Source organism: Ahaetulla prasina, chromosome 5 (assembly GCF_028640845.1).
Source record: "Ahaetulla prasina isolate Xishuangbanna chromosome 5, ASM2864084v1, whole genome shotgun sequence".
Lineage (NCBI taxonomy): Eukaryota > Metazoa > Chordata > Lepidosauria > Squamata > Colubridae > Ahaetulla > Ahaetulla prasina.
In genome coordinates this window covers 48,512,712-48,539,776 of record NC_080543.1, presented here as the reverse complement: position 1 = coordinate 48,539,776, position 27,065 = coordinate 48,512,712, and the positions used below count along the sequence as shown (strand labels likewise).

Genomic DNA, 27,065 nt, shown 5'->3' with positions numbered 1-27,065 from the left:
CATTAATTAATATGATTTGTATTCCTGTGTCTGCATCTTAATTAACTAGTTTGTTTGAATAGCAGGTAGGTTAATCTTTTGTCCCAAAATTATTCAGTATTCCTTGACTGTAAGGCATGCAATCTGGGGTTCTTTTATTTTTATTTCACCATTAGAGTTTTAACTAAACATCTATTTTGCACTTCTGCAAATCTTGACGTTCGACCAAACTATTGTAGCTGGTTTCCTTTCAGGTACATAGATAGCCATATTTCATTCTGAACTTGGAATAACAAGTCTTTCAATAGTTCTCTACAAGTCCATAGCTTTAAGTTAGTTATTTTAACACCAATTCTATACATATCACCATGTCTCTTTTTTTTCTGATTGTTCCATTTTTTATAGCCCCTAGTGCCCCTCCACAATCTGTTACAGTTCTGACTGTTGGAAACCACAATAGTACCAGTATCAGTATTTCCTGGGATCCACCTCCTCCAGATCACCAAAATGGAATCATTCAAGAATATAAGGTGAGACTAAAATGCAGGATAAAAAGAACACCTAATGTTGTCCGTTATTTCTTCAAATATTAATAAAATGTGTGTTCCAATATCAGTAATACTAATATTCATTTATTTCAGATATGCTTTTCCAGGCAATATTCTCTCTCTTCCTTCCTCTTTCTCCTTCTCCTCCTCCTCCTCCTCCTCCTCCTCCTCCTCTTCTCCTTCTTCTTCCTTTTTTGCACCAAAGCAAAAAAACATTTCTTCTTGCTTCTTAGTATTGGAAATTTTATCTACACAGTTAAATAAGAAATGAAGGTTATAAATAGAAAAACAACACTTTTGGAGAATCTCTTATTTTATGGTATCCTATTGTACTGTGCTATTTATAGTATAGGTTGAAAAATAAAATATAAAGTTCCAGTGACCATGTTGAGTTCTAAAATTTATGGTCATCCTTATTAACAAAAGAAAGCAATAATCCTTGGGTTAAACCAGGGATTTGTACCTTTTGATAAATTTAGAGAATCTGAGGGTGTCTTTTGCTATTTATCCCTCAATGTACTTTCTGCCTATGTGTCAATCCACATACTGTTTCCTGGCATACCCAACAGTACATGTTCAAATATATTAAATACATTTAATTGCAGCACAAGATAGCTTTATTGAATAAAGGATAATAATCCCCCCTCATATATGTGGGGTGGTGGTATTTTGGGAGGGGGTACCTTTGAGTCAGTGTTGATTCCTGGCAACTGCAGATTTTTTGGAAAGTTTTTTGGAAATGATTTGCGGTTGCATCCTCTCTAGGGCTGAGAGAGAAAGTGACTGGCCAAAATCTCCCAGAAGAAAGATATAAATGAGTATCATCAGCATGATTTGAACAGAATTACAACATGATTTTGTAATTGTTTTGATGAAAAAGCTGAATTTTGCCTCTATCAAAAAAAAAAGCAATTTTGAGAATAATTGCTTTATAATTTATATTATGTTGTTACTTTAGGTTATGTATAGAACATATCTATCTTCCGAAGGAGCCAGATAGAGTATGGTGCAGCCCTTGAGTGGCAGGAGACATATGAAATGACACCCTATCTACTTCATTAGAGTTTACATTAGAGTCACAGATATATTACAAGATTTGCCAGAAACAATATTAAAGTAGATATAGGGATAGGAATGGTTTATAAAATTGCTTTAATTATTTAAAATAATCTGCAACATGATGCGTATTATTTATATTACATGAAATAATTTTGTTTTGAACGTATCTATTTGTGATGAGATTGATGTTTACCATATCTGATATTTTTCTCCAGAAATGCATTAATTACATTTTATCAATCCATTTGACTGATTTAATCAACATGACTGTTGGCTGTTTACAATGTGTAACAGGATACATAGTGTGCCATTTTCAGATTAGAATTAAATTGCATGTAACTTGAGGCCAGGATAAGATTATGTTGCTTGAGATTCTGGACAGAACAAATTATATGGGGACTCTCATTGCTATATTTAATTATATATGATATGCAGCAATCTATTCTGGAAAAAGCAAATTGATGTAGATTTGAGATATTTGACAATTCCAACCTATCTTGCTTTAGGCAAAAAAAAATCTTAGTAGAACCTAAGTATGAGTCTTAGACATTTAAGAAGACAGAGCCAACTTTCTCATCTCTCATGTAGACAAATTAGAATCTCCTCCTGGGCATTCCCAATTACTTTTATAAGATTCCATGCTCCCCACATAGAATGGTTATCTCCCAAGCCAGAGTAAATATTCCCCTAAAAGGGTGGCAGCTGATTGATATTCCAGCTTTCAACCTATGAAGATCAACTTTGCATTCGCTTGAATACAGAGGTTGAGTCTGTTTCACACATCCTTTTAAAGTACCCACCATATACTGTATGCACTGGCAATCAGAGTTAATACATAGGCTCTTGAGTCTGATATCCTCCACTATGATGAGGAGATTGAGATATTCTTATTAAATGATCAATAACCAGGTGTTTTAACAGCAGTAGCATTTTTTAATATATACCCTGTTTCCCCCAAAATAAGACAAACCCTGATAATAAGTCCAATCGGGCTTTTGAGCGCACGGCAATAAGGCCAAGCACTTATTTCAGGGTTCAAAAAAATATAAGACAGGGTCTTATTTTTGGGGAAACATAGAAACTATTTGTTGATTTCAGTGAAATGCTAACTATATAGAATTCCTTTTTTTCCCTGTGTGCATGTACTGTTACTGAATTTATGCATGTATTAATGGTATTCTGTATTTTAAAATGTTTTGATTTGGACTTAGACCATAAATAGATAGGTGTACAAGGTAAAATATAACAATAATAATCTACTAATGTAAAAAAGTATATAATTTTAATGAAATTAAAATATATATTGATCGCTCTTGCTTTAACATAAGAAAGCAACTGTTATTTCATACTGAGCTCTAAATTGCCATGTGGGTTTCAACACCCTTTTTTACTGTGAAACTATTCTTCATCTGTACAGATGTTTAAACAAACACATTTTTATTTCCTCTAAGAAAAGAATATAGACTACAATATTATATTTGTCTATTATATTTGACAATATCACAGATCTGTTAGAGCTCAGGAAGTTTCTAATTCTGCTTTATGAACATGATTCTTTTCCAGTTACAAACTTAGTATAATTTAGCAAAAAAAAATAATTCTGCAGAATCCTACTGTCTTGGAAATCAAACTGATTGTGACTAGTTCACTGAAAAATCAAGCAGAAATTAGATATTCCCCTTTAATTACCTGAATACATATAAGGTGTGCGATCAAATTTGTTTTCAGTTCAAGACATTGTTTGTTAATTATGGACAACATTGACAGACTATGACTCTCCTTTTTTCAGAGTATACAGATTGAAGACTAGAAATCTCAGGCAACAAAATTAACTTTACAGGTTTTTTTTAAGGTACAAGGACTTTAAGGGTCTTGGACTAAATATAATATGCAGATATAGCATTACGAACTTCCTGAGCTCTAACAGATATGTGATATTGTCAAATATGACCACATAATGCAGCCACAAAACTAGGTGCCTTCATATCCAAACCAGAATTTGAATGACTTCCTTAAAGTACTGTTGTTGTCGTTGTTACTATTAGTGGAAATCTTAGATTTGAGTAGTAAATCTGAATTCTTCTCTGGTAGATTATCTCTAATAGTTGTTTCATAACTTAAAATAATTGAAGGTGGGTTATTTTGCATTTTCAATGCAATGCAATGGTTAAATTGGTTTTTCAAAAGCAGTTTATATCTACAGAATACACACACACACAAATATATATTAAAAAGGAAAACAAAAAGTAACACCTTTTAAACTAATTATGTATTATAGATTAAGGGTTAAAAACCTTAGTAATAAAATTTAAGAGTCCACAGCATGTAACATTTCACCAACTGCACTCAACGTGTAGTCCTCCATGGAACTGCATCTAAATGGAGGGAAGTATGCAGTGGGGTACTGTTTTAGGCCCAGTTCTCTTCAACATCTTCGTCAATGATTTGGATGAGGGGATAGATGGGAAACTCATCAAATTTGCAGATGACACCAAGCTGGCAGGAATAGCCAACACTCCAAAAGATAGGCTTAAGATACAGAAGGATCTTGACAGACTTGAACATTGGGTGCTATCTAACAAAATGAAATTCAATGGTGAAAAAAATAAGGTTCTACATTTAGGCAAGAAAAACAAAATGCACAGGTACAGAATATGTGGTACCTTGCTCAATAGTAGTAACTGTGAGAGGGATCTTGGAGTCCTAGTGGACAATTATTTAAATATGAGCCAGCAGTGTGCTGTAGCTGCCAAAAAAGCCAACACAGTTCTAGGCTGCATAAACAGAGGGATAGAATCAAGATCATGTGAAGTGTTAATACCACTTTATAATGTCTTGATAAGGCCACACTTGGAATACTGCATCCAGCTTTGGTTGCCACGATGTAAAAAAGATGCTGAGACTCTAGAAAGAGTGCAGAGAAGAGCAACAAAGATGATTAGGGGACTGGAGGCTAAAACATATAAAGAACGGTTGCTGGAACTGGGTATGTCTAGTCTGATGAAAAGAAGGACTGGGGTGGCATGATAGCAGTGTTCCAATATCTCAGGGGTTGCCACAAAGAAGAGGGAGTCAGGCTATTCTCCAAAGCACCTGAGGGTAGAACAAGAAGCAATGGGTGGAAACTGATCAAGGAAAGAAGCAACTTAGAACTAAGGAGAAATTTCTTGACAGTTAGAACAATTAATCAGTGGAACAACTTGCCTCCAGAAGGTGTAATTTGCCTCCAGAATGCTCCAACACTGAAAGTTTTTAAAAAGAGGTTGGATAAGCATTTGTCTGAAGTGGTGTAGGATATCCTGCCTAAGCAGAGGGTTGGACTAGAAAACCTCCAAAGTCCCTATCAACTCTGTTATTCTATCCTATCCTGTCTTGTCCTGTCCTGTCCTGTCCTGTCCTAAAGTATTATTTTAGAATTCATTAGATGAAGATAATGTATCCTTTTAAAATAAAGCTAATTACTACTGTAAAGATATAGCTTTGTATGTGTTTTATTTTGTTCTGTTTTGATATAAAAATTTCTCTTCAATAAATTTCCAAAATAAATAATTCCATTTTGCAATACACATTATGCTTAAAAGGGAGAGAAAACAGGCTAGATCTAGATAGAAATTATTCTTGTTTTCTCAGGCAGAAGTTAAACATTATTTTGTCATATTTTGTCAAATACTTCTGTATTCCAGATATGGTGCTTGGGTAATGAAACAAAATTTCATATCAACAAGACTGTTGATGCAGCTATCCGTTCTGTAATTATTGGAGGCCTATATCCAGGAATTCAGTACAGAGTGGAAGTTGCAGCAAGTACTAGTGCTGGCACTGGTATTAAAAGTGAACCACAACCTATAATCATCGGTAAGTGAATACCTGTGTCCTGCCATTCTGTTTAATGTAATTACATTTTGCTATGCCTTCTGTGAATCCTGGCTGAAAATATAAGATACAGCTATGGTTGAATATTTTCTATTTAGAAATTTTTCTAAGACTAAAACAGAGGAGTGCCTCTATTACGAAAATAAATTACAAATATCAATTATTGTGTGAAAATAACATTGCATTATGAATTTTCACTTCACCAGTTTGATAGATTTATAGAATAGCTAACAAAAGCTTTCTCTTCCTCCTGTTTTGATTACTACATTATTTCCTTATTTATGCTACTGATGCCCAAGGCCATGTTTAAAGTATGTTATCTGAGCATCTGAGGTTTACTGTTTATCAATTATTCTGAGCAGATGGTCTCTTCTGTTTTCTGCCAAAATTTAAGGAGGTTTGAATCCAGATAAAGGGAAAAACTGGTAAATACCATGTCTCTCTTTTAAAGTTTTGTTTTTGTTAATCATACTGAATTAATTTCATGACCTGAGGCAAGCCTAAAAGCTTGCCTTAGAAACTTTTCAGTGATATACAATAGTGCTTAAAAGTTTCGAAGCCTATTTTAATTTTCAGTACTTCTACATAAATATGACACATATCCTAGAAGTAGATTTAAAAAACCCAGTTAAATATATTAGTCAAAAATTTTACACCTGTTCCTTTTTAATTGAGAAGAATGATCCAAAGCAACTTCTTTTTGTGTGGCAAAAGTATGTCAACCTTTGTTTCAGTAACTGGTCTGCACCCTCCCATCAACTTAGGCAGCAATATTTTCAAATAATATTTTGGTAACTATTGATCAATCCTGCACATCAGTTTGAAGGCATTTTAAGAACAGCTTCAACTCAGGGGTGTTTGTGGCCTAACTTGCATGAACTATCCAATGCTTCCATAGCATTTCTTTAGGGTTATAGTTAGCACTCTGATGTGACCATTCCAAAATATTAGTTTCTTATGCTTTAACCATTCTTTGTTAGTATGATTTGGATGGTTGGGGTTCTCTTGCTACATGACTCACTTCCTCTTGAACTTCACTTCACTAGTATTTCCCTGTAGAATTCAGAATTCATAATTCCATCTATGATGGTAAGCCATTCCGGTCCAAAGGCCAAAAAGCATAGGCTGAAACCATGATATTGTCACCGCCATATTTCAAAGATTGGATTTGTTTCTTGTGCTGGAATGTAGTATTTACTGTTTTAATTCAAGTCACAAAGTTCTTTTTTGGTCTCATTCTCCTACAGAACATTCTTCCAGTAGTTTTCTGGCTTATCCACCAGTCTTTTGCAAACTGGATGGGCAACAGTATTCTTTTTGGGGAGTAGTGGCTTTCTCTTGGAGCCCTGCCATATCCACCATCATTATCCAGTATTCTCCTGGTAATAAACTCACTAAATTCTAACATTATTAATGCAGAGGCCAGTTGTTTCTTAGATGTTACCCTGGGAATTTTTTGAAACAATTTGGCTGGTAGACCATACTTGAGGAAAGGAAAAATGTTGTTGAATAATCTCCTATTGTACAATTTGCCTGACAGTGAGTTAATGGAGTTCAAACACTTTGGAAATGGTATTTTAATCCTTTCCAACTTTCTAAGCATCAATAATTGTTTTTTGTAGGTCCTCAGAAATCTTTGTTCAAACATGACATATTTCTACATACTGGGTTGTGTAAATCAGATTTTGATAGGAAAACTCAGAATTCTGTTCTTTAAATAAGGTAGTTGATTATCATCCCATTGATTGAAACACTTTAATTTTCTCTTCAAATAAACTGATAATCCTAGAGGTTTGGTCACATATTTTTGGCACACAGAAATATGCCGCTTTATATAATTTTCCACAATAAATAAAATAGCAAATATAATGTTTTGTTCATTTGTTTAATTGGATTCTCTTTATCCAGTTTTAGGATTTGTGTGAAGAACAAATCACATTTCAGGTCAATATTTATGCAGAAATATTGAAAAGTCAAGAGTTCCCCAACTTTTAGGCACCACTGTATCAAAAACTGAAACAAAATAAAGAGCTTAAGAGAAAATACACAGAATAATTCCAGATGCATGCTAGATTATGTGAACCACAACGCACATGATCTATATAAGAGCCAATGTGAATATTAATATGATTAGGGATGCTGAGGTGCTTGGCTAGAAGCAACTTGAAGAACCAGTTACCAAGCTGGTGAGATATTTGTAGTATTGGGGTAATAGTTGGTGTTATTGCCTTGGAGGAAGGACGACAATGAATAGAAGCCTACTACATCTGAGGAGATAGGGACCAAAAGGGAGTAGGCCACTCTTAGAGAAGACAGTTTTAGTGTGTTATATGAGTTCTATGTTCTAGCCCCTGTGCTTGAGCCCAATGACTTATAATTGGGTCATCGGTGATCCTGGATTTTAGCTATTGTCTAAAATTAGTCTATTTTAAAGCATTTCTCAACTGTGATCCAATATTGAATTGGAAGGTTAACCTAGCATGAATTTCTAATATCTGGCTGGACATGTGACTCAATTCATAATCCCAAGGCAAAACAGTGGAGTTGCTACAATCATACAAAAGATCTATTGGCTTTCAGAGGTGCTGAATAACTGATAATAACTACTACCACTATAATAACCACTAATAACTGATTATAAGAATCTTCTGGAGAGCATAAGCTCTAAATCTCCCTATATTCAATTTTACTAGACTATTTTAATTGGATCTCCAATTTTCCCTTTTTGGTGGAAGGTTGTAGAGAATATGGCCAATTGCAGATCCAGGGAGTACTGGACAAATCAGATTATCTGTACTCTTTTCAGGACTCAGACCATAATATAATACTGAAGAAAGCACCAACTGCATTTCTTGATGGCCTGTGGAGAGACTACAAGGGTGAGGATTCTTCAATCCTGGCCTTCCTTCATCTCTCAGTAGTCTTTGATATCATCCAATACAGTATCCTTCTGGACTGGCTTCATGGGCTAGAGGTGGGAGACACAGTGCTGTAGTAGTCCTCTTTCCTTTAGACTGGTTGGTTTATTTTTATTGAAAATAGTTCTAGTTCTGAATCTGTAGTATCTCAACCTATTTAACATCCACCTGAAGTCACTTGGTGAAGTTATCGATCAGCGTGGGTTCCAGTATTGGTAGTATGCAAATAAAACTTATTTATACAACTTACTAGGCTTTCCACATGACGCCCAAGGTATTGCATTGCAGGTATTCAGTTGCCCATCTTACCTCATGCCTCTGGGGTGAACAAAAATGGAAAACAACAATATCGCATAAAAAGAAATCTACAATACAAACATGTAGGTAAATAGTCAGAACTACAACCCTTCCACAGGGTCTTCCATACACAGAACTCCAAGTTTGGTGATGCAACCATGTGTTTAAAGGTTTACAGAAGGCCAGCAAATTCAAGCTGATCTTACATCTGGTGGGAAGATGTTCCAAAGAAGTGTAGGCATTATGACAGAAAAGGGTCTGTCCTGCCTAGTGATATTCCCTATTAAATGAGATCCAAAGCATGATCCTTCTGATGGGATATTTAGATGCAATAGGAGAGAAATAGGGCTTAGTCTGTTGAGGTGGCTCAACAGACTAAGCAGTCTGTTATTAACACAGCTGCTTGCAATTACTGCAAGTTCAAGACCCACCAGGCCCAAGGTTGACTCAGCCTTCCATCCTTTATAAGGTAGGTAAAATGAGGACCCAGATTGTTGGGGGCAATAAAAGTTGACTTTGTATATAATATACAAATGGATGAAGACTATTGCTTAACACAATGTAAGCCGCCCTGAGTCTTCGGAAAAGGGCGGGATATAAATTCAAAAAAAAAATGATCCTTTCAATACTGACTGTACGTTGTGGTACTGGGTTGGAACAGCGGTGAAATCCACTTACCTTCGCTACCGGTTCGGGAATGGGAGTGTGGTCACATGCGCCTCTTCTGTGCATGCACAGAGGGTCAAAAACAGGACATAATGACATCCCGGTGGGTGGGCGGAGCCTCCCACCACCAGCGCTACTGGTTCACACAAGTCGGATAGATCCGGCTAGATTTTACCACTGAGTTGGAGGTTAGCAAACCTGCGTTTGAGACCCAAATGTTGGTATGTGGCAGGGTGAGCTCCCATCATTTGCTGTAGCTCCTTGATGGGGACAAGAAAGGAGTTCTCACAGGCATGGCCCAGGCATCAGTGATGTCACCGGTTAATCCTTTCAACCTGGAAGCACCTTGAACAGTGCTACCGATAGGAACGGGACAGGATGGAGATTAGTCTGGCTGCCTTATTCTGTAGCAGTTTTGTGGCTTTTGAGACAACTGCTTATTTATTTATTTATTTATTTATTTATTTATTTATTTATTTATTTATTTATTTATTTATTTATTTATTATTTTTATTTAAATAATGACTTTAATTATTAAATAATTAAATAATAATTAAATAATGTGTTGCAGTAATCCAACTGCAAAGTGATAAAGGCATGAGTTCCTGTTGCAAGAGCTATTTAATCCAAGTATAGCTATAAAGTACAGAATGGACAAAAGCTTCTAACAACAAATTCTATCTGCTATTTATCTAGGAGGATTTTCAAATAACAGATGAATTATTTTGGGAAGAGCACAATCACATTAATCTCAAGATAGAAATATTTCTCTACCTTATTATTAAACAACTATTTCTTCTTGTTAGGATTCAATCTAAATTTAGTTGTCTCCCTTATTGCCTTCAGACATTATTCAAAACGTACATCATTCAGCATGTAAAGCTCAGCCTGAACTCATGATATAGGGTACTGTTCTGCTGAATATGAAAAAAGAAAGCTACACAAAAGTACATTTTAAAAATGAATACATGAAAGAGAAACAGAAAAGTCATATACACTTCTGATTCTTCCATATCTCTTTGAATCCTCACCATGTCACTGATGAATTTGAATGAAGAGGAATGAAAGTTTGGCAAATATTGCAAACATCTTAGTTATCATCAATTGACTATCATCAATAACTAGGTACGCACGCCCCTTATTTCCTCTTCACCAAACACTGCAGGCCTTAAAAGCAAATTGATAAATGCAAGAAGCATTGTAAACAAATTGCCTGAATTTATCCTCATGTTAAAAAAATGGTACTTTTGATATTATATTTGTATGAGAAACATGGCTTAACTCATCCATCCCTGACTCCATTATTTCAGACATTTTTAGATCAGACTGTGAAACAGGCAGAGGAGGTGGAGTAGCTATCTTTCATAAAAAATCACTGAATCTAAAAAATGTTCAAGTTGTGCATAATCTAGCTATCCCAGAATCTGTTATATGCGACCTATCCCTTAACACCACACTTTGATTCCTTCTATGCTATAGAGCCCCTGACTACGACATTGCACATGCAAACAAGTTGGCCTCACTACTATCTTAAGCTACCTCTTGCCCATATCCTCTCATCTTCCTGGGTGACCTCAATCTACCTTTTATTAACTGGATAACAAACGAATGTACAACTGAACCCATCCATGCTACCCTATACAATGCTGTTACAAATCTAGGTCTTGATCGATTAGTAACTAACAATACAAGACTCAACAACTGCCTTGACCTCATCTTCTGCAATAACACAAACTCAATTTATGGGCTACAAATAAAAGAACCCTTTTCCAACAGTGACCACAGCATGATAGACTTTTGCCTCAATATACGCCCTTACAAAAATCGTCATAATAATAGTATTCCAATCTACAATTTCAAAAAAGCCAACTATGACCTTATAAACACCTACCTCTCATTTCTTGACTGGCAAAATCTATTCTCAACCTGTATCACTGCTGAAGACCACTACAAAGTTTTTCTACTCGAAGTCAATAGAGTCATTAAACTCTACGTACCACAAACCACCACCAAAATCAGGAAAAACAAATTACCCTTATCAATAAAAAAGCTTCAATCCAAAAAAAAAAATCCCTTTGGAGAAAAAACAAAAAGGGGCATGTAGCTAATTTCAAAAACCAACTATGACTTTATAAACACCTACCTCTCATTTCTTGACTGGCAAAATCTATTCTCAACCTGTATCACTGCTGAAGACCACTACAAAGTTTTCCTACTCGAAGACAATAGAGTCATTAAATTCTACGTACCACAAACCACCACCAAAATCAGGAAAAACAAATTAACCATATCAATAAAAAAGCTTCAATCCCAAAAAAAAAAATCCCTTTGGAGAAAAAACAAAAAGGGCCATGTAGCTAATTTCAAAAACCGCTATAGAGATATATGCAACCAAATAAAAATTGAATGCACAAATTACCACACCAAGCAAGAAGACGACCTTCTGCGTACAAATTCTAATCATGCTTTTTATAATTTTGTAAATAACAAAATGTCTCGAGATCCATCCCACCACTAAAGGAACCTAACGGCAAAGAAAATAATGATGAAACAGTTAAAGCAAACCTCTTTAACACATTCTTCAGCTCAGTCTTTGTCAACAGCAATGGCTCAGACCCGAAATTTCCCAACTGCACTAAAAATGACCTAACACATATAGATTTCACTGAAGAAGATGTTGAAAAAGCTCTTCGCAAACTGAAACCATCCCTATCTATAGGACCTGATGGACTATGTGCATACTTCTTAAAAAAGCTTTCCACTAATGTAGCTGAACCCCTAAGCATAATCTTTGGAAAAGCCTTTACGACCAGTTCCCTTCCCAAACTTTGGTCACTAGCCATGGTCATCCCTATCTTCAAAAAAGGAGACCCCAGCTTAGTTGAAAATTACAGACCTATCTCTCTATGCTGTGTCACCTGCAAAGTTATGGAATCTATCATCAACCAATCCATTACCCTCCACCCTGAAACAAACAATCTACTCTCTAATAAACAATTTGGTTTCAGAAAAAAATTATCATGTAACTTACAACTTCTTCACTGCAAAAACATATGGACTACAAATCTTGATCAAGGCAAAACAATAGATGTAATTTACATAGACTTCTGTAAAGCTTTTGACTCAGTGGTACATGACAAACTTCTCCTAAAACTAAAATCCTACGGCATCTCCGGACCCCTCCACAAGTAGATATCAGCGTTCCTGTCAAACAGACAACAAGTGGTCAAAATAGGCAGTGCCCTATCAAATCCTGTTTCTGTCCATAGCGGCGTTCCCCAAGGCAGTGTTCTTGGACCAACACTCTTCATATTATACATTAATGATCTCTGTGACCATATTAAAAGTAATTGTGTTCTCTTCGCTGACGATCTCAAACTATTTAACACTACCAATAATACAACTACTCTTCAAAAAGATCTTGACTTTGTGTCAGAATGGTCTAAAACCTGGCAACTCCAAATCTCCAGCAGCAAATGCTCTGTCTTACACATTGGAAAAAAGAATCCAAACACTAAATACAAACTCGACGGACATTACCTTACAGATTACCCCCATCCAGTCAAAGACCTTGGAGTCTTCATATCAATGACCTAAGTACCAAAGCCCACTGCAATTACATCGCAAAAAAGGCATTAAGAGTTGTTAACCAAATCTTACGTAGCTTCTTCTCCAGAAACACTACACTACTAACCAGAGCTTATAAAACATTTGCTAGACCAATACTTGAATACAGCTTACCTGTCTGGAACCCATACCACATTTCAGACATCAATACAATTGGGGGAAAAAATATTTTACAAAAAGAATTCTCCACTCCTCTGAATGTAACAAAATACCTTATACCACCAGACTTGAAATCTTGGGTTTAGAAAACTTAGAACTCCACCGCCTTCGACAGGATCTATGTTTAACTCATAGAATCATCTATTGCAAAGTCCTTCCAGTTGAGGTTTACTTCAGCTTCAATCACAACAATACAAGAGCAAACAATAGATTTAAACTTAATGTTAACCACTTCAAACTTGATTGCAGAAAATATGATTTCAGTAACAGAGTTATTAATGCTTGGAACACACTACCAGACTCTGTGATATCTACTCAAAATCCCCAAAACTTTAACCAAAAACTGTCTACTGTTGACCTTACCCCATTCCTAAGAGGTCTTTAAGGGGCATGCATAAAAGCACAAACGTGCCTACTGTTCCTGTCCTACTGTTTCCTTTCTTTATATCCAATTTATATAGTTATTTCATACTTATACTCATATATATGCTTATATACTATATAGTTACTTCATGCTTACGCTTATATATACTGTTGTGACAAAATAAAGAAATAAAAAAAAATCTTCATCAATGACTTGGACAAGGGGATAGATGGGGAACTCATCAAATTTGCAGATGACACCAAGCCGGCAGGAATAGCCAACACTCCAGAAGATAGGCTCAAGTTACAGAAGGATCTTGACAGACTTGAACATTGGGCGCTATCTAACAAAATGAAATTCAACAGTGAAAAAAGTAAGGTTCTACATTTAGGCAAAAAAACCCAAAATGCACAGGTACCGTATATGTGGTACCTTTCTCAATAGTAGTACCTGTGAGAGGGATCTTGGAGTCCTAGTGGACAGCCATTTAGATATGAGCCAGCAGTGTGCAGCAGCTGCCAAAAAAGGCAACACAGTTCTGGGCTGCATAAACAGAGAGATAGAATCAAAATTACGTGAAGTGTTAGTGCCACTTTATAATGCCTTGGTAAGGCCACACTTGGAATACTGCATTCAGCTTTGGTCGCCGAGATGTAAAAAAGATGCTGAGACTCTAGAAAGAGTGCAGAGAAGAGCAACAAAGATGATTAGGGGATTGGAGGCTAGAACATATGAAGAACGGTTGCAGGAACTGGGTATGTCTAGTTTAATAAAACGAAGGACTAGGGGAGACATTATAGCAGTGTTCCAATATCTTAGGGGTTGCCACAAAGAATAGGGAGTCGGGCTGTTCTCCAAAGCACTTGAGGGTAGAACAAGAAGAAATGGGTGGAAACTGATCAAGGAAAGAAGCAACTTAGAACTAAGGAGAAATTTCCTGACAGAACAATTAATAAGTGGTACGGCTTGCCTGCAGAAGTTGTAAATGCTCCAATACTGGAAATTTTTAAGAAAATGTTGGATAACCATTTGTCTGAGATGGTGTAAGGTTTCCTGCCTGGGCAGGGGGTTGGACTAGAAGGCCTTCAAGGTCCCTTCCAACTCTGTTGTTGTTGTTGTTGTTATTATTATTTTAGCATTTCTCACTGAAAGTACTGGGTATGGCAGGGGAATTTACAAACTATTTTAGATGCTTTCAATCCAGAATTTACATGGTTTAGGAAACAGAAAGGCTGGTAAAAGTTAAAATCTTTTTTCTAGAAGAAATGTGACAGGAAATATGGGAGAGTTACAAATAGATAATAATTGAATTCCATGAATAAAATAATAACAGAAGGACTTTAATCTGGAAGCATTTAGAAGCATTAGACTACTAAAGTAGATGTCAAACATAACAAATAGAATTTATTCTTAATAGGACAAAATAGACCCATTCAAAGTAGCAATCAAGGTGGAAAAAAGTGAGAATGCATTTTCTTTAAATTCGATGAGAATACTGCCAATGGCTTCCTTATAAGGGTCTTTTTCTCCCCATAACAATTGTGCAGATTCCTACTGTTGGTATAATAATTTGAGAAACAGCTGTAAATTTTCACAATTATAAGTACAATAAAACCTGATGTGTCTAATTAATTTTTGGTCCAGCAAATTAATTTTATTCTTCATTACTGTCCAATGGGAGAAAAACATATTTCATTATATTTTAGTCTGCAGAAACAATGAAGCGTTACAGGTCAGATACATCCCTCATCTGTATTCTAATTAGCTAACCTGACAGTACTGGTTCAAAAACACCTGGAGTATGTGAAGTAATTTAGTGATACGTGATTTCACTTTTTTCTTTTTTTCATGCACATGGATCTGTATTTTATGTTTATTATTAAATCTAACAAAAAATAATTCTAAATTAATTAATATGTTTTTCACCCAAAATGAAACACATTAATATTGTTGACCTTAACTGGAAATACTTATCCATGTTCACTTATTTTTATCCTCTAAAATCACAAAGCAATGTTATTCTGTCGTTTCAATAAATAACTACTTTTGTGCAAGGCCCCAAAGGATAAAGCAATCTTACAGACTACTGAATTAAAAGTACATTGATATAATTGGGAATCTATCCTTCCTAAGGATATGTCATAAACTTTAGAGCTTTCTGAAAATTGCCTTGAGAATTTTCTACCCATGCAACCCATGAAAAAGCAGAAGTTTCTGAATTTGCAGATGATGGAGTTTATAAAGTGATTTGCATAAATGGAATAGCATAGCTTTCTGTCTCAAGTCCAGCGTAGATGTAGACCAATTTTATTTTAAAAAGTAATTAAAAATAAAAGTAATATTATTTTAAAACATAATATTGGTCAACGGGCTGACAGAAGAATACATCCTGCAATATGAACAGCTATTAACATTGTGAAGCAGCAAAAAAACTCATATGGTTCCATGTCTATAAAAACTACTGAAGGAAAGGGCACTGCTACTGAAATATAAGCTATAAATTACTTATAATATCTAAGGTATTTTTCATTTAAAATGTTATTTTTACATCTTACTTGTAGGATTTAGCCATAGGGTCCTCAATTAAAATGCTTACCATAATATGCTTTTTAAGTATGAGCTAGAAGTAGAAAGCTACCCTATTTTTCATTAACCTGAATAATCTAATAATTAATAATTAGAATAATAATTAGAATAATTCTAATAATTAGAAAAATATTTAAAGACTATATTTCATATTTATCTACTTATCCCAATGATCAAAAACTTTTAAAACATTCTCATTAAATCAGAACGTTTCTTTATTTTAATTTACCAGAAACTGGCTACATTTTACATAGTCTATTGGTCTAATACATTTTTAAATTATTCAATTTAAAGCAGTTATAATTTCTGTATTTTGCTGGTTTATGTTACACATTACTAAAATGCAGAAAATTCAGAAAAGCACTTTAAAAGATACTTATAAAAGGAGACAAAAAACAATACTGTTATTGCAGAATGATGTCCCTATTTTTCCATACCCTTCCTTGTAAATAACTTTGGCCTGCATTGTAATATACAACAGGATAGGATGGGATGGAATAATGTCAAAATTGGAATTACTTTATAGCAGGGAAAGTTTCTTCTTGAATTAGGCATCTATAATTTTAAAATGTGCTTTAAAAATGTTGACATAAAGATGCAGATTTTCCTGAAATAAAATTAATGCTACTACAGCTACTCATTTGCAGAAAGCAATTTTGTTTCTCTTCTCCATCACTGAAAGAATAGAATTTGGAAATATCTAACCTTTAGTTATATGCATTCAGTTTAACAAATAAACTTATTTTTATTTATTTAAGATTAGAACCAATATGCTGACATGGTATGGCCTTATTAGAAATAAACTTCAAATTTTAATAAATTTGAAAATGACATGGTTTTCAAAGCAAGGCAAACCAAAAGGGTACTTGAATTGTTTGAAATTTGATCATGGCTTTCACATATATTCTATAGCTTAGCTTTTGAGAGATTTTATTAAGCAAAAAAATTTTTTAAGAAAAACCAATAGAGTGAATTATTTGAATGCTTAAGAATTCTGATAGCTTGAATAAATATATATTTTAATAAATTATGAATTTATATTCATTTCATCATCAAGGAGACAAATTCCACACCTTTAAAATGATACATTTACGCCTTTTTTCAAAATACAGACTTTATTTGTACAGGAAATCGCTTATTTGGGGATTAGACAATTTAATGATTACAAAATTGACCATATTCAGTGGCAGACTGGAAAGTAGCCTAATTCTGCTGAGCCATTCAAACAGCAAATTAATCCTATTAACAAAATGGAGCCTATATACTTTGTAATTTACTTGCTAATGACTTTTAGACTGGATGTTCATTATATGAACATTTTTTCCAGTAAATGGGAACAAATGAGTCATCTCTAGAGATTATGTGATTTCCAAAACAAGATAAATAAAACTGTGCTTTGTAATAGATACTATTTGTGTTATTCATTATAAAAACAGTTATATAAAATTACTAAATAATGTAGATGGATAAATTACTTTTAAATTTTAAATGTATGCAATTACAATAATGTAAAAGCTTTATATATTCTGTTTTTATTTATGATTTCACCATTATTTCATAAAAAAACTAATGAATCAATATGTGGAGGGATAAATGTTGCTAGTCCATCTATACATATATATCACCCCAACAGTAGATATGAGGGTTTATATGAAATACTACATGCCAATAATCAGTAGAATTATTGTTTAGTGGATTGCCATACAATTTCTACAACATACAGAGTTTCAGAGATTGTGAAACAGTACTGTATCAATTTATATAATCGCCTATCTCACACACATGAATGAAATATAATACATAAAATACAAAAAAATAAAACCACATCACCAAGTATTCTAAAACTGCCATCCACTTATCTAGTCAATGGTTTGTATTGTATACACTTGGGCCCAACTCTGCCCCAATATCAAGTTTTCAGGGCCAAAAGGCCAACAGAATCCTGGCTAGACTAATGCCGATGGAATGATTTTCCTTATCAGCCAACATTCCTTAACTGATGGTTAAGCAAATGCCTCCTGCTGGATCAAGTAAAACAAGTAAAAACAACTAAGGAGAAACAATTCCATAAACAATGCCGTCTAAAGCCACAAAAGGTTTTAGAAGTGATTACCACACCTTGAATTGAACCTGGAAGCCTATGTGAAGCCAATACAACTCACAGAACAGTAGTGTCTCATACACTGAGTAACAGCACTATAAATTGTCTGTGCTGCTACATTGTGCACCAGAGGAAGCTTCCAAATGGCCTTAAAGCGGGTGGATTCTATTTGCCTTTACTACTGGTTCGCAAAAAAGTGAATGAAGCAGCAGGCCTCTACAAAAAGAAAACCAACAGCTTAGTTGACAAGGAGGGGGGAATTATCTTGGATGAGGGTGAAAAATTAAAAGATGGAAGGAATATATTGAAGAACTTTTTGAGGACCCTAGGGATGATATTGATATGGGAAGTATAACAACTGGATCAAACATCACTATGGAGGAGGCTGAACATGCAATAAAAATAGCGAAAACAAGAAAAGCCACAGGACCTGATGATATCCCAGTAGAAATTTTAAAATTGCTGGAACACAATGGGAAGAAATTTTTACTGCAGCTCTTCAGTCGAATATATGAAACAGGAAAGATACCAAATGATTGGTTAAAGTCAACATTTATGACAATCCCCCCAAAAATAAATGCAAAAAACTGCACCGAATACAGAACGATAAGCTTAATGAGTCATGCCCTGAAAATATAGTGCGGTCACCACACTATAAAAAAGATGTTGAGACTCTAGAAAAAGTGCAGAGGAGAGCAACCAGGATGATTAGGGGACTGGAGGCTAAAACATACAAAGAACAGTTGCAGGAACTGGGCATGGCTAATCTAGTGAAGAGAAGGACCAGGGGAGACATGATAGCCGTCTTCCAATACTTGAGGGGCTGCCACAGAGAGGAGGGGGGTCAAGCTGTTTTACAAAGCACCTGAAGGCCAGACAAAAAATAATGGATGGAAACTGACCAAGGAGAGATTCAACCTAGAAATGAGGAGGAACCTTCTGACAGTGAGAACAATCAACCAATGGAACAGTTTGCCTTCAGAAATTGTGGGAGCTTCATCACTTGAGTCTTTCAAGAAAAGATTGGACTGCTATTTGTCAGAAATGGTGTTGGGTCTCCTGCTTGAGCAGGGGGTTGGACTAGGTGACATATAAGGACCCTTCCAACTCTGCTAATCTGTTAGAATTTGGAAGGAATACCACTAGAAAAAGTTGAAAGGATCATGTACCTTGGTTCTAATTTAAATGAAAGCTGGGACATGACCACTGAAGTAAAGACAAGGATAAAGAAATCTCAAACAGCATTCTTCAAAATGAAAAAGGGCTTCTGCAGTCACAATGGCCGGTGAATAGCGCAGGCTGGTAAAGCCTGTTATTAAGAACACAAAGCCTGCAATTACTGCAGGTTCAAGCCCGGCCCAAGGTTGACTCAGCCTTCCATCCCTTATAAGGTAGGTAAAATGAGGACCCAGATTGTTGGGGGGGGCAATAAGTTGACTTTGTAAAAATATACAAATAGAATGAGACTATTGCCTTATACACTGTAAGCCGCCCTGAGTCTTCGGAGAAGGGCGGGGTATAAATGTAAACCAAAAAAAAACATAAGCCTAAAATTGAAAATGAGGCTTGGCAGACGTTACATCTTTTCTGTTCTGCTCTACGGAATAGAGAGTTGGTCTCTGACAGAAAGCCACTTGAAGAGACTAGAAGCATTTGAAATGTGGATTTACAGATGGCTGTTACGTATAAGCTGGGTTGACAAAATCAGAAATGAAGTGATAAGCCGCCTGGGAAAGGAAAGAGAAATCATCAAAACCACTGAAAACCGAAGGAATTTTTTGGACATGTGATGCGACACCTGGAAAAACATGCCATACTTCACTTAATCATCCAGGGACAGATTGAACGCAAACAAGGTCCAGGCAGAAGAAGAACATCATGGCTTCCAAATCTAAGCGACTGGTCTGGACAAAACTCAGCAGCACTTTTTTGTGCAGCTGTTGATAAAAATAGGATCACCAACATGATCGCTAACATCTGATGATGGATATGGCACAAGAAGAAGAATCTACAGTAGAGGTTATGAGCAAAGTGACTGTGAGCAGGGACCCTAGTTTAGAACATTCCATAAACATGACCTCTATTTTGCTCATAGTAGATAAACTAGGTACAAAATGCATTTACATCACTATAAGGTGTTTTTTAAAAATATTTTAAATACTATTTCAACATTATTCAGTTGGATGGCTTGGGTCCAATTACTCTCTCAACCCAGTCCACCTCACAAGGTTGCTGTTGTGGGGAAAACGGGAGGAGGAAGGAATATTATGTATGTTTGCCATTTTGAGTTACTTAGAAGTAATAAAGTAAATAAAAATCTAATAAATAAATAAACTCATAAAAGTGCTTCTTCACAGTATCCAGGTTGCAAAATAAAATTAGTGGTTATTTTAGTAAGAATTTCACTGTTATGCAATTTATATGAATGAATACCTTTAAATATCTCCAGAAGGAAAGCATAGTTAAATTGTTTTCTATCCTTGTTTTTAGTTAATTTAGAAGCAATTTGGTGAGTGTTTTTTCTTAATAATGCATCCGTTTTAAAATTTGTTTTAGTGAGAATTCTATAGAAACTTCTTATATTTTAGACAATATTTATGTCCCATCCCAATTTTAGCAGATACTTATGTCAAAAAACAAGCAAGGAAATTTAGAATAAGAGAGTATAAAACAGCCATGAATCAAAATATTAATGAAGGACTGCAATTGGAACTCAAATTCCAATTGAGTCACAATATTGAGTATGTCTTTACATTGCACATTGCTCTTGATCAGAACAAAGGAAAATTATTATAATATTAATTAAATTTATTTATTTATTTATTTTATTTATTTTATTTATTTATTTGTCAAAAACAACAGTATATATAAGTATAAGCATGAAATAACCATACGAATTGGATAAAATCAAAGGGAACATTAGGACAGGAATGGTAGGCTGTTATGCTGGTGCTCTTATGCACGCCCCTTACAGACCTCTTAGGAATGGGATGAGGTCAATAGTAGATAGTCTTTGGTTAAAGCTTTGGGGATTTTGGGAAGAGACCACAGAGTCAGGTAGTACATTCCAGACATTAACAACTCTGTTACTGAAGTCATATTTTCTACAATCAAGATTGGAGCGGTTCACATTAAGTTTAAATCTATTGTGTGCTCATGTATTGTTGCAATTGAAGCTGAAGTAGTCTTCGACAGGAAGGACATTGTAACAGATTGTAACAGATGATTCTATGAGTTATACTCAGGTCATGCCTTTTATATCCTGCCTTTTCCCTAGGAATTCAAGATTGTGTACATAACATTCTTCGCTCAAATTTTTACCCACAATAGCTGTCACCTGGAACTAAAAAAATAGCAGCTGAAATGGAACCAGAACCACAGCTTTCTACTCTTAGGTCAACTCATTAATTCCACATTGTGTCAATTTTCTAACTTGATTTGGAACTTTCAGTCATACACGTTCTCTCTTCAGTCATACAACCCTCTGATACCACCTTGAAGAAAAGTTATTTCTTTCCCTATGAGAATCAAGGTGGAAGCAAAAATTTGAAGGGCTACTTCTTTGTGCTGGTTTGATTAACATTGGTCATGAAAGTTGATTCTAAAAATCATACTTAATAATAATAATAACAACAGAGTTGGAAGGGACCTTGGAGGCCTTCTAGTCCAACCCCCTGCCCAGGCAGGAAACCTTACACCATCTCAGACAGATGGTTAGCCAACATTTTCTTAAAAATTTTCAGTGTTGGAGCATTCACAACTTCTGCAGGCGAGTCGTTCCACTTATTAATTGTTCTAACTGTCAGGAAATTTCTCCTTAGTTCTAAGTTGCTTCTTTCTTTGATCAGTTTCCACCCATTGCTTCTTGTTCTACCCTCAGGTGCTTTGGAGAACAGCCCGACTCCCTCTTCTTTGTGGCAACCCCTAAGATATTGGAACACTGCTATCATGTCTCCCCTAGTCCTTCTTTTTTATTAAACTAAACATACCCAGTTCCTGCAACCGTTCTTCATATGTTTTAGCCTCCAGTCCCCTAATCATCTTTGTTGCTCTTCTCTGCACTCTTTCTAGAGTCTCGGCATCCTTTTTACATCGCGACAATGTAACTTCACATATAAGCCAATGAGAATTAAATTAACAATGTCACATGAGAAAAGTGACCATTGAAATTTTAGTTTAGAATCAAGGAAGAGACATATAAAGGCTATGAAATAATGGATAGCATAGATAATGTGAAGAACAGTATGTTTGACTTCATCGTTCACTATGGTAGAGCTTAAAATCTACTAGAATTAAATGCCAGAAGATTACAGATCAACAGGAGGAAATTCTTTTTCACACAACATGTAGTTAAATTACTGCAGATGCTTTGGATTATTTTAAAAGGAATTGATAAGTTAATGGAGGATCAGCTTATAAATAGCTATTAATGTTAAAGACTATTGATTGTATCAAGGCATTCTGCCTTTAATATTTGTTGCTGCAAAACCCTGCAGGTTGCACTGATTTGTAACCTTCCGAAATGTTCCCAGTTATGTACTGTGTGACACAGAATGTAAAAGGAGTTGAGCAGATTGAATTCCATGGGCCTTGAGCTGCTTTAGTAGGTCTGTTTTAAGATTTTGGATACCTTCCAAGAACCGATTAAAGTTGCTTTTTTAAGAGTCAGTTGTTGATTCCTGCTATTATGTATTATTATTTTATTTATTTATTTAGTCCAATTATTTATGTTATCCAGGAGGGCGTAATGAAGTCATCATCACTGAAAACAACAATAGCATAACAGAACAAATTACGGATGTTGTCAAGCAACCTGCCTTTATTGCTGGAATTGGTGGTGCTTGCTGGGTTATACTCATGGGTTTCAGTATCTGGCTCTATTGGCGCAGAAAGAAGAGAAAGGGCCTTAGCAATTATGCAGGTAAGAACAAGAATTTAGTTTACAATAAATATTCAGCAAGACTATATCTACTTCTCAGAATAAGGAGTTGAGCAGATTGAATGTTGTTTATTATGCTGTGAAAGAACAAGAATATGAAAAGCTTTAAGTGCAATGCTTTGTATCACATTTCATCATTGCTACCAGAAAGCTGTCTAATATTCATACAATAAGTACATCTGATATAAGAAGCCCAAGAATTTTAGATACAACTTTTCCCCAAGTGAAAGACAAATTCATCAGGCTTATTTATTTGCAAAAATAAAGAAGGAAGTATATAAATAAAGTGAAATGGATAAGCTCAGGTTACTAAACATCAACTTGTTATATCATCTTTATTTTAATCATATAATCATAACCAAATTAACTGAGATGGAGACCAATATGTCTTCATTATGCGATTTCACTTTCCACCATAAAAAGAGAATCAGTACATTCAAATCCTGTCCTAATTTGTGTTCATTAAGTAATTAAATGATAGCTGAGTTAGAGGCTATCTAACTTTGATAATACTGGATACATTGTAAATATTCTACTTATTTTTGATAAAACAGTATAAAACACTAGGGGCATTCAAATGAATGCATGACACCTTTTTCTATTTATGAAAGAAATAAAAACGCATAAGGATATATTTTGGAATCTCCTTGTGTGTTTTTCTATTATTTTGGATCACATAAGATTTTGTTTCCATGGTCTGAAAGCAATGTAAAAATACCCAAAATGTGCACCTAAAAAGTTGGTTTACATTAAAACACTTTTTTAATAAGGGCCCTGCGGTCATCAACTTAATCAACTTAGTTCACTTAGTTATACTGAACTGAAATTAGTATAAAGCAAAAGACATTTAATATCCTTCATGCTGCCTTCCAGATTAAGACTAGTGTGAAACAAGAATCTTAATATTGCATATTCCATTGCAGCTAAATAAGAAGGCTGTGAATTTCTCTATAATTTTGATGCATTATTTTTGAAGAAAAGTATTATTCATGTTCTATTTGAATTCAGTGAAACTCTGGCTCTGTGCTATTCAGATCAGATTTCAGACTCTTCTTGTTTTTTTCTTAATGATTACATACATTGAACATTTATGGTTATAATTTTAAAAGCAATGTTTGGTTTGCAGATTTTAATTTTTTCCTTTTCCATATAATAAATATAGCACCTTTAACTTTCTGTTTTTAAGGAAATAGATAATTTTTGTTCAAAAATTATATCATTAAGCTCAATTTCATGACAAGTAACTTTGTTTTATTATCTAGAATGATTAAATAGCCCTTTTTTACATACTTAAGGGAGGGGTAATAGATTTGCTGCTTTATTTAAACATTCAGAAACATCAGATGTGCTAAATACATACTTCTTCAAATCTCATTTAATTGCTTGACATCTCTGTTATGTATAACAGCATGTTTCTATAAATAGTTTTGTAACATCTAACAATTTGTAGGTTTACCATATATGCAAGGTATACGGTATGTACACAGAATAAATATATTTTAAAGCATGCAAAAAATTTGGTTCATTGCTGGCAACTATATACTTTTAGTCAGCATAAAACCGTTATCAAAAACAACACCTATGTAATTTCTCTTCCAATATTTATGTATATGGTATTAACCCCTGTAACACTTTAAAGTGTGTCATATTGTACACACTTGTATATTTGTTGTTAAATGTTGCATTTGCCTGATAGTGAAACTTCATAATCAATTACATTTGAAAGCAAAACATAGCATCTATATGCTGCCAGCTTGCATGTCCATGTAACTACTTCGTATAAATATAGAAAACCCATTCATTTATGTTCAATGCTTTATTATGGGCTGCTGCTAATGCTTAAATGTGAATTGCTATAATTTGAGCCTGATTTTAAAACATGTAATAATTAGTTTTGAAAGACAGCCATGCCCTGTAATTGGCACTGCTTAAGAGTTTTATAACTCACAATGTATTTACTTTTCTTGTTTTGCAGTCCAATCCTTCACCTTCACCCCTGCAGGTACTGTCCATTAGTTCTCTTTCCCCCAGCACCATACAAATGAATCCATTATAATTATTCAGTTTATAAAAGAGTTAAAAACTTGCTTGCAAGAATCAGCATTCTCTTTGTAAGTCATACTAATGTGGTATTGCACCAGTGATTCTAAAAGAATGCTATATTATAATATTAATATATCTATCCTTAAAAAACCATGCTCACACTATCAGCTTTTTTAATTTTTTATTCTTAATTATTCATTTAAAAATAATTTAATAGGCATTGTTTGAAGTGAAAGCAGAAGACAGAGTACAAATGTACAAACTTGCAAAATTTTGAGGTAATTTATATTATAGTTTAATATAGATGTAATCTATATAATACGTTCCTGCGTTTGTAGATATATATTTTTTGAGTTTAATTATATGGCAGATATTATCAAAAGTTAACACCCTTAAATTCACATGGCAGGCAGTAACTTATTCACACACAACCCATTCTAATTGAAAATATTTATAAAATTATAAATATTTTATAGCTTTATGAAATCTATATATACAAATAAAAATATTTGTAAAACCGGATTCAAAATTTACTTCCTTAGAATTCCTTTATCAAATCTAACATATAATTGAGTGCAATAAAATTATATGGGGCAAAAATAATAGCGTATAAAGAACTCTCCCATGGTACATTACTGTATGCTCATGGAAAGCAATAGGCATTGTTACGTCAATAATTATGTTTTAGTAAACATTTGTCTATGTCTATTTCAAATAAATTCAGAATATTTGAAGTGAGTATTCCAAAACACACAAATGAATAGATACATTTTAAAAGGTTTATATTTTGTTTTTATTCATTTTAAAGAATCATGATAAGTTTAAAACATTTGAAACTTACAATTTGATAGAAACAGCCAAAGAGACAGAATCATCAATTATAATCTATCACAGATGATAAGTGGAAGCCAACATGGTGTTCAACAACTGACTCAAATGGACATTTCTGTCGAACAAATAGGCTTCCAAAATCTTTGTGCTAGAGAACCTCATATTTTTATGATTTTAGAATCTAAAGCTTCACTTAAACATCACCTTTTCATTTATAGCCAATAAAGTTGCTCTTGAATTAAAGTAACATGAATTAATGAGCATGTGCTCATCAGGCCCTGTAGCTACATTTTGAACTTATTAAAAGTTCTGGAAATTCTTCCCAGTTTGGAGAATATGGTCTAGTGACTGACTTCACTAGTTAATTCTGTATAATAATATAGAATGGTATTTATAGTACATAGAAGTGAATAACACATCTGTGGTTATTTCACCTGTTTTGAATGCATTTTAATAAGACAATAACATAAGTAGTTATTGAGTTACTTTTTATTAAACTTTATAAAAAACTAATTTTAATTCACTTATGTCCTTAACTTTTACCAGACCACTTTTTACAACAGCTTTTTCCATTTCTTCATTCTAAATTTAGCTATTGAGTTGTTTCTGATGTCTCTGAGAGCTCCATCACTCTCTCCCTTTCTTTCTCTCTCTCTCTTTCTCTTTCAGTTTTGATAATTCACTTATATCTTGTTTTACTTGTGTCTCTTGCAAACCTCAGCAGGTGATCACAAATGCTTACTGATAGTGCCCAAAACCTCACAGCATGTGGAGATGGCCAATGTAAAGATGTTAACCATATGACTGCCTTTAATCCACAATAAACCATGAAAACATTTGACTCTCTGTGCTAAGGTTTTTTGACTGCTTGTATGGAGAAAGAGAAATACAATTTAGAAACATACCTAGCAGGAAAAATAGTATTACCTGTCATTGCAGTATTATTTATCAGAAAACCATATGATTTCACAATGGAAAATAGACTTCTTCAAGATGGATAAATGTCAACTGTTTAAGAAATAATATTGATCAAAAGGACAGGTTTATGTCATTGGGACAGTTTCAAGATCTAGAA

At 34.4% G+C, this 27,065-nt stretch overlaps 1 protein-coding gene across 9 annotated transcripts in view; it reads left to right on the top strand.

The window, feature by feature from the left end:
* Positions 1-27,065, top strand: part of ROBO2 (roundabout guidance receptor 2) — a 668,594-nt gene that overhangs the window by 602,851 nt on the left and 38,678 nt on the right. For all 9 annotated transcript variants that reach the window (XM_058184861.1, XM_058184864.1, XM_058184867.1 and 6 more), the window contains 3 exons: positions 385-509; positions 5,270-5,441; positions 22,916-23,098. In XM_058184861.1, coding sequence (XP_058040844.1) covers positions 385-509; positions 5,270-5,441; positions 22,916-23,098 — 480 coding nt within the window. The remainder of the gene's footprint in view (positions 1-384; positions 510-5,269; positions 5,442-22,915; positions 23,099-27,065) is intronic.